Consider the following 9,673-nt stretch of genomic DNA (forward strand, 5'->3'; position numbering starts at 1 on the left):
TCCATATATAAAATGGACTACAATTTTATTTTGTCAATTTGTCACTTGTCACACAATATGTCACATGTAGTATGTTACATGTTATTAATTAATTTAATGCATATTTATCACATAAATACTATCATTTTATAAATTAATTAAATTATATACAACAAACTGAGTAGTGATACTCGATCACATAAATAAAATGGGTCATTTAATTATAATTCACAACATCTTGTAATTATAATTAATTATTCATTCTTATCTCAATTGTTTCACAAACAATAAACAATTTTAGTAATAAAGTATTTCAATTACTAAAATAAATCTTATTTAATCCCATTACAATAAGATATCAATATTCTCTCTCACAAATGAATTGTTCAATTTTAAGGAATTGATTAACTCGTATCATCATACAATTAATCAACTTTACAGATAAGGGCATCATCCTTTAGGTGTGACCTTAAGGGATCAACTGACCACCACCGTCCCACGACAGTAACGTCAAACTCTAGCAAGCCAATCGTTACCGATTAATGTTGATCAGTTGACTATATAAATGAGTCATCCCTTACGTATTCTTAATTTGAGATTTAAACATGTGATCGCACTATTGTTGAGGACACATACTCCAACAATATGTTATATTCATTGGTGAACTTTTTGTTGACATTCATGGTGGATTCAAGATAGACAAAGTCGAGCTCGGTAAAATGATTAGTGCCCTTTCTTGCAATTAAAGTGTTGCCCACAACCGATTAGTGCCCTTTCTTGCAATTAAAGTGTTGCCCACAACCTTATGCCATACCCTTATACCCGGATGGTGGACATAAAGAACATGACACTCATGGAAGGATTCAAATTTCCACTAGTACAAAAATATTTATTTGCGGCTCCAAAAAAGGTACCTTTTGCGGCATTTTTCATGTAGCAGCAAATGGGGGGGCCGCAAATAGAAAAGTTATTTGCGGCGTTTTTAAAACGCAGCAAATAAATAGCTATTTGCAGCGTTTTTTCAAAAAAACCGAAGCAAATAGATAGCGCTATTTGAGGCGTTTTTTTTGAAAAAACGCCGCAAATGGGTAATAAAAAAAAATTTTTTTTTTTTTTACTAAAGGAATGCTCCAAACAAATTATTTAATTATAATAACTCTCAAATATATTTTTCCACGAGACAATCTTACATGAGTTTTGAAATTATTCTAAATTCATACATTAAATAGAAATCACAGCACATACAAATATACCATACTCAAAAACTAATTACAGTAGCACTGCAATACATAATTAAAAAGTAACTCAAATTTGATTCTAATCTCGAAGCTTCTAAAACTTAAAAGACAACCACTAATTCCATAGTATACTACGGCTATAGGATTGCTTCACTCCAAATGTTCACAGCTCAAAATATTTGAGTTGTCTTCTTACTAGAAACATTGCGTCGAATTTTCAGCTTGGGAAGGCGGTTCACAGTTTATCAGAATCGGCAATATCAGTTTGCGCATAACACACCTGTAAACTCGCTAGATAACTGTTAGCCAGATAGCCACATATGAAAGACCTACCCTTACTATTCCAGCAAGAAGTGCACCACAGTTGAATGTTCCTATATCCTTTGGTATAGATATAAATCCTCATGTCAATATAATGAGAGAACTATCCATTTAACTACAAACCCCCACCCACATATCCATTTAACTACAAATTCTGGTTCTCATATGGGTCAGTTGTAAGATAATATTATCATGAGACCGCCACATATGAGAATTTGTGTATATGGTTAATGAAATAGTCTCATACATGACCGTGACCGTCTCAGACAATTTATGAGGTGACAGAGTATCCAAGAAAAAGGCAACAGTTACTCTATCGTATCGTGGAGCTGGGGCTTTATAACAAATAAAAAAGGATTGGATTAGATCACACATTATAGAGAGAATAAAGACGATAAAAAAAAAAGTTAGTTCATAGACCATACTTTTAACACTATAACTGTTCCAGCACCAGACATGGCCAACAATCCTATTGCAAGCACTGCATGTGACCAGTGAAATCTTCTCGTCATTGTCGACATCACACCAGGCGGCGCGGCTGCCACTGGCTGCATCTACTGAACAGGGGCCTGTACTGCAGCATTTGTAGCAAGCCCAGCCTGAGCATCTGTAATGAATAATAAAGAATACATGTAATATACAAAGGTAAGCCAGCCACCAACAAATTTTTGCCCACCCTAAATCATTTTGGGACTAGGACTATGTTGTTTGATTAAAAATAAACAAAAATAACTTTCCTGACATTAAAAAGATTACCTTGATGTGTGCTAGTTTGACCACTGGTTGTGGCAGGAGAAGGGTCCTGTGAGATTCATAATATGTTAAGCAGCACAGTTTAGAGAGAAAACCTCAGAGGAAAACAAACATGTGCATACAGAAAGAGACAGACTATAGGATTCTAAAAGACCCTCACAAATATGATTATTGCTATATACTGAGTACTTCGTATTTCAAAGTTTATGGTAGTAACTTACAGGAACACGCCGAAATGCTTCATCAATCTCTTCTTTTGTAAGACCTTTCTTTTCAATAAAATTCCTTCGGTGAAGGACAGGGGACCCCCTTACTCTTGGGTGAGGTAGGAACTTAATAGCATTTTGCACCTGCTCCTCTCGTATAGGTTCAGAATTTACAAATACGGATGCTTGGGAATTTTCTTGTGGTGGCTCTGTTGCAGCTTGGCTATCGTTCAAGGCCGTTTGTTAGGGTTCTGAACATGTAATTTACAGAGAGTGAACACACAAGACATAAATCCAACTAACACACCAGATATCAAGAACACATATATGATTGCAGCAGATACTAATCTATCTACCAGCATTCAGTGATTAACAAATCACGAATTGCCCCATATATGAAACTATGAAAGGTGAAAGGGAAAGACAGTTTCACATCAAAAGGTGTATGCCAAGCAGTCATTTGAAGTGTAGATACACTCAAAGCATACAATCTATAGAATGACTTCTTATTTACTCAATAAGAAGCGAGTTGAATCACTGATGGACATGATAACTTGCAAGCCATGTCATTTAATGGTTTGTAATATTAATAGACAGCTGAAAACAAATTGACCAGACATCTAAAGTAAATAAGAATTGAAACTCTCGCATACTCATATCTAGCAAGCAAGCACGACACAAACTAACTAGTTCATACATGATATGAAATTATAAAACATTAAACAAAATCAAAGAAGCCTTTTGAAAAAAAATATGAAGTCACTAACTCATGTCACAATATACCGGAACTTTAGTCGGCCTAATGTGGTTCGGATTACCGGATGGTTTAGACCAAAAAAAAAAAAACAATATACCGGAACTTTTAAGCAAAAGCTTTTGCAAATGTGAAAGATCAACAATAAAACCAGGTGGGTAAAATGCAACCATTCAAATTCAACACATGATTTCAACTGATCAAGAGAAAAGGCAATATGAATAAGGCCCCCTGCAATTAGCACGATAAAAAGGCCACAAAGACAAAGACCTAACAACCTATATCAATAAGAAATCACTGATAATTCTTGGTCTTATAATTCATCTTAACAAATATGTATTAGCCACTCATTCCCAATTATAATCCATCAACTTCTATATAATAATTTAAGCGATCCAGCATACAATAATAAAGCCTATAGGCTTAACCATAGAAAGGCATCCAAACATTAGCATTTAATAGCCAATGAATAAGAGACCGAACTACCTGAGATTGAAATGAACCATATGCAGGGAAGCAGCAGCATGAACTAAGACTTCCTCATCCTGAGATTGAGCCTTGTACACAATGTTCCCACTTTTACTGGAGAATGAAAAATAAATATACCATATGAACTAAAATTTAACTCCAATTTCAATTGTTAAAGTTGTGAACAATGCAGCTAACTGTCAAGAAGTAAACAACCACAAATACACAAGAACAAAAAGAACACTAATAAAATCACCTAGGTGCCTTAAGCGCAGCATAAGAATTTAAAAAAAAAAAATGGTGTACCTACAAGTTCTACAACTACCGTTGACTTTTGAAAAAACAAAATAATAAAAAATTCTCTCAACCACCCTAAGAGGCATTTGCAATTAGCAGCTTCAACACATAAAAACAGATGTTGGATGTAAGGCTAAACCGGAAACATAAACTATCAGCTTCAGGCTAAACAGATGGAAACTTAAAGTCTATCTCACTTGTCTTCTTAACTACCACGGACAAATCCTTCAACTTTATAGTTGCCGATGATGGCGTTGGTCTCTTTTTATTCATACTCTTATTATCAGACTTGTCCTCAAGGGTCAGGTGTTCGTTTTCTAGTGGAATCCATGTGAGCTGAGAATCCAGGTAGCTCAAAACTATTACTTAGATATTACTTTTGATAATCTGATTGCATCATATATTTTGAGAATGAACGAATAAAATGGGTGGGTGTGTGTGTGCGCGCGCGCGCAAAGAACTATTACCCAAATGACAATTCAAAGGGATATGACAATATTCAGATAGATCAACAACATTACCCCAGTGCCTCAATGGCTCCCGCAAATTGCAGGGTAAGGGGGGGTCAGATGTACGCAGCCTTACCCTTGTGTTAGCAACACAAAGAGGCTGTTTCCGAATGACCCAAGATGAAAATTGCGTCGAGAACTACATCGAAGGACCGCCACTTTACAAAAGAAAGAAGAGCAGCCACTTTAGTGAGCCATTTTGATTTATTCCATTATAATCCATAACCAAAGAATAATGAGTCTTTGGCTCCATTGGAAATATGGAAATAATATTCAGATAGACCAATTGATAAAATTAAAATAGAAAATGTAAACAAAATGCAAATTAACATCTTACAAAACAGAAAGAAGAAGTATTTGGGCTAAAAAGAATTCTCAATTCCTTCATATTAATTATATGACCCAATGCATTACAATAGTCGTTAAGAATAAGTTTCAGCTTATATTACTAAAGGCCTTATCTTTGTCTTGAACGAAGAATATTGAAACGTCAACAAAGAATAGATGGAATATAGAGGTTCAGCTGCTGATGCATACCTCTATATTCATGTAGCGATAAAAATAGCAGCATCTACGGTCAGCTATGTTAGCTGAGATAATCTGCAAAGATGACATAACTGGGGTTATGACTCATGAGGTATAAATAGCACCTACGTTCAGCTACGTTATTTAAAAGTTTGTTTAACAATGCCAAAAGCCCCAAAGTGAAGATACTCCCTGAAATTTCAAGATCCTTGATGAACGGGCAGCTTTGAATCATACCAAGAGTATAGCAAAATGCATCAGTATCAGTTCAAATTAGATTCGTCAGACATAGTTTATCCAGGAAGAACACTTGAGGTCTAGAAAATGCATTACAGTTCATGTAGTGATAAAAATAGCAGCACGCAGAAAGCAGAAACGGTACAATTGATTGTTACTACTACTCAACCTCCAAAAAATTGTAAAAAAATCGAACCAAAAAACATGAAAAATGGGAAAATCACCTGGGGTTTGAATTAAAGAGCTAAAATCGAAGCTGGGTTTGATCGAAAATTAATGTAATCAATGAATAAAAGCTAATTAATTCATCGAAAATAAACATAAACCCTGACAAAAATAACTAATCCAAAACAAACATAAACCCTAATAATTAATCGAATTGTATTTCGAAAATCAACACTCGAACTAATCGAAAATAAATATAAACCCTAACTAAAATAATTAATCCAAAACAAACATAAACCCTAAAAATTGACACTGCAATTAATCGAAAAAGTAAACCATAGAACATAATTTTACATACCTAATATTCAAATAATAGGACGGCAGGTCGATTTTAAGCTTTTCCGGCAAGATGACGAGGTGTCGAGGTGACGTGGTGAAGGTTTTTTTTCGTGGTGAGTGAGTTTGTGAGAGAGGACTGAAAGATAGAGTATGCCGTGGTGAGTTTGTGAGATTATGTGAGGGAGTTTTTATGTGAGGGAGTGGTATAGAGGGGTCACAGGCGAGTAACTGGCAAGTGGCAACCAATGAAAGAAGCAAGTTCTGAAGTCTTTGAGCCAACCTCAAACTGGTCACTTCCACTTAACCTTCACAACCCTGCTGATATCACCCATACCCACCCGTATCTTGTCGACTTCGCCATCATCGCTCCTATCTCCGCCATCTTGTCTCAGTGATTGGTGATTAGTTTTAGACAAGGGTCAGGACTCAGGAGGCTATGTTACTCCGACACTTCACTTCACTTAACTGCCGTGTCACGTGTCAGACACGTGTCGTTGTCCGACACGACATTACACTTCGACACTTCAATTTAGACCCCAAAATAGGAAAATTCACCCAAAATAGCCGTGTCCGACACGTGTCAGACACGACACCGTGTCGAAGAGTCAGAGTAACATGGCATGAAACTATCAAAGTGACCGAACAAGCAAAACTAACAAAACCGTAGACAAAAGACACATCATAAAGCTTATCTGCGAGGGGCCTGAATTTCAAATTCCAAATCCATGAATCAGGATCATTCTCCTACTAAGGGGCATATGTCTGTAGTAGGTGTTATAACAACATGAACAAGTTGAACCAGCCTATTATCCAACTATCCAACGGAAAAAAACATCCCTCACAAGAGAATCTTCTAAAGAATACAATGGATATATAACACACATTTGTGATGGCCGCAGGGATGGGCTGAGCAAACATTCCCCGCCATAATGGTGAGAATCAAAATTGCATGCATTCCATACATCCGATAAAGAAAACAATGGGATGCAATTAAAAGGACTAATGCTAGCTAGTGAGTGCACGTATCCGTCTTAGAGAAACAATCAATAGGACAAGCAAAATGACATAACCAAAAAACACATAATCTATCTTACTCATAATTCATAATAATCATGAGTTCTACTACGCGGTCCGAGATAAGTTTTTATAGCAATAGACTAGAGGCAGTCAAATATAAGTTCCATGGTGACATACTCAAGCCAATCATAGTAGGAAGTAGGAAATAGGGTTCACAGCAACATACTTAGGCAGTCGAAAATACAAAAGCATAAATACAAGAGCTTCTCTCTCAGCACGGAGGCAATGCATCTGCCCCTGGACCTTCTTCGAACCATAATCCGGTACCACAATCTAACAAACTATCCCCTCAGAGCCATCTTTAGGATGATGAATATACATTGAACAAAATACGCACCCACGATTATCTCGTTTCTCTGCATCACAATGAGATTGATCAGGCCAAAATTGAACTTAATAACATGGTACGAAGAGACTTACAGTTAACTATGCATACTAGATTAAAATAGTTGTTACATAACATACTGGGTAGAGAGTGAGATGGTCCCAAAGAGACACAGCATTCAACAGTCAAATCCGTCAATGCACCAATACGATGATCCTTAAGAAGAAATATTTGGGAGAAAAAGGTCTCGGGGGGTGCATCAGGGTCATGTGCAAGCTTAGCCTGGAAGTTGTGATGAAACCTAGCGCCTCCACCAACAACTCCTCCTTCATAATAATCAAGGCTGAACAGCTTGAAGTGGTGACCCTGTCAAATCCGTGATACATGATAAAAAAACAAGCGAATAGAATGGGATGATAAGTTTAAACAACAAAAGGCAGGAAAAACACAAACCTGTTGACTCAGGTATGATAAGGCACCTTTTGCAAACATCTCAGACAAATCTAACAGCTCTGGCTCTTCCCTATCAAATAGGATTGTGGTCAGGCGAAAGAAAACGCGAGAGATAATATTTGATGAATATATTGAACACAACAACAGCTGACTCTCATTAAGGGTCTGTTTGGATAGGAGGATTTGGAGGGAAAGAGAGGGGAGGGAAAGGAAGGGATGATAAATCCTTTGTTTGGTTAGCAAAATAGAGGTGGAGGGATTTTGAGGGGAGGGAAAATAAATCATTCCACTTCCCCCCTCCAAGCCAAATTATTTCCTCTCCAACAAAGACAAGATTTGAAGGGAAAATGACCTCCTCCATTCTCCCTCCCCTTCCCTTCCATCCCTTTCTCCTCCCTCCTTCTCCCTCCTCTCCCTTTCCCTCCACTTTTGTTATCCAAACACACCCTAAGGGTCCGTTTGGATACAATTTTAGGAGGGAAGGGGAGGGGAGGGGAAGTGAGGGGAGGTGAAGGGAGGGGAGAGAAGGGGAGGGCTAATGGGATGTGGGTGTTTGGATAACAAAAATTATGAAGGGAAGTGGAAGGGGAGGAAGGAGGGAGATGAAGAATGGATGGAGGATTGAAGGATCTTTGGTGGTATAATTAAGTCAAATAATGTTTTCTTTCCAAATCTTCATCACCCTTGGAAAGATTATAGTTTTTACATAGAAGGGAAAATAAGTCTCTCATTTTTCTCTCCCCTTCCATTTCCTTTCTCCCATATTTTTTATCCAAACAAAGGAAATTAAATCCCTCCCTTTCCCTCCCCTCCCCTTCTCTCCAATTCCTTCAATCCAAACGGACCCTAAAGGTAGGAGGTATAGAAAAAAAAAAAAAAAAAAAAAAAAAAAAGGCGCAGCATACATCATGGAAATATTTTCCGGATCCTCATGAGTCTCATATTCGCAGTCATAAGCGGGCGCTAGTCCAGGAGGAATCCGATGACGAGGATACTTGCAACGAGGCCCACTAATGTCAACATCGAAAGTTGTATTAATAATACGTTGATGACAGATACATGATAGTTGAAAGTAATAACAACAACAAAAGAGATGATACTCCGTGGATAACAAAGGAGCTCTCAAAATAAGAACCTGCGCTTTTGTGGTTGAGGCGGGGGACGGCGCTTTTGTGTTTGAGGCGGGGGGCTGCTCTTTAGTGTTTGAGGCAGGGGACCCTTAGAACGCAACGCATAACGATTTGGAGACGACAACCTGGGGGGATCCTTTCCATCCTCGCAACGTTCAGCACTGCTAGACATCATCGCCTACCTTTCCTAATTTTACCCTTATCTCTATCTCTCTCCCCGCAAAGTAGCGTGTGAAACCCTAGAATTTTAATCCTAATGAACTCATGCCTGTGTGGCTTTTATAACGTAACTTCCTGAATTCTAGATTTGATTTTTTTTCTCATTTTTCTTTTTGATGATGGGAATATTCTGTATTCCCTCCCATTCAATTTAATTCCTTACTTCTTAACGGTCCGGATAAAATCTGGGCTCAATCACATGCTTGTAGATTTATTTCAAAATAAAAAGGTAATAAATGAGATTGAAAAATATAATATAGTAATGTTTTGTGAGATAAAATAGAGAAAATAAATAGAGAGAATCCATTTTGCTGTAATATCCGGTACTTTAGAGACTTTTAAAGGACCCTTTGAGGAATAGATAACGAACCCTGAGCTTGATAAGAATCGTAATCGTGAGTAAGGAGGCACTACTACAGATACAGCCTTTAACAACGGGTAAAAACCGTTGTAAAATAAAAAAGCGGACGTTGTTAAAGCGGCCGTTGTAGAAGGTATTTACAACGGTTTGCTTATTTAGTGAAACCGTTGTCTAAAGTATTCACCACGGTTAAAAGCCGTTGTTGTTGGGTGTTCTCCGTTGTGGAAAGTGTTTCAAAATTTTGGAGGGAATAAAATAACAACGGTTGTCGTATGTATAACCGTTGTTGTAACTTTCCCTCCAAAATTATGAAGTCT

At 37.4% G+C, this 9,673-nt stretch overlaps 1 protein-coding gene across 3 annotated transcripts; it reads right to left on the reverse strand.

Annotated features, from left to right (window-relative positions):
• Positions 1-1,121: 1,121 nt before the first annotated feature.
• Positions 1,122-9,117, reverse strand: LOC141642648 (uncharacterized). Of its 3 annotated transcripts, XR_012543374.1 has the most exons (10): positions 8,782-9,074; positions 8,552-8,656; positions 7,647-7,716; positions 7,334-7,559; positions 7,035-7,224; positions 5,063-5,125; positions 3,738-3,833; positions 2,513-2,748; positions 2,295-2,340; positions 1,122-2,145 (listed from the first exon to the last, which is right to left on the reverse strand). XR_012543374.1 is itself a non-coding variant. In XM_074451505.1 (5 exons), the coding sequence occupies exons 1-5, from the start codon at positions 8,949-8,951 to the stop codon at positions 7,142-7,144; spliced, it is 654 nt and encodes a 217-aa protein (XP_074307606.1). In that variant the 5' UTR covers positions 8,952-9,117; the 3' UTR covers positions 6,839-7,141. The 3 variants fall into 3 exon arrangements, 1 of the variants encoding a protein (XP_074307606.1); XR_012543375.1 differs by lacking the exons at positions 1,122-2,145; positions 2,295-2,340; positions 2,513-2,748; positions 3,738-3,833; positions 5,063-5,125 and adding an exon at positions 5,132-5,274; XM_074451505.1 differs by lacking the exons at positions 1,122-2,145; positions 2,295-2,340; positions 2,513-2,748; positions 3,738-3,833; positions 5,063-5,125 and having other exon boundaries at positions 6,839-7,224; positions 8,782-9,117.
• Positions 9,118-9,673: the final 556 nt, after the last annotated feature.

The sequence above is a fragment of the Silene latifolia genome, chromosome 2 (genome assembly GCF_048544455.1).
Source record: "Silene latifolia isolate original U9 population chromosome 2, ASM4854445v1, whole genome shotgun sequence".
NCBI lineage: Eukaryota > Viridiplantae > Streptophyta > Magnoliopsida > Caryophyllales > Caryophyllaceae > Silene > Silene latifolia.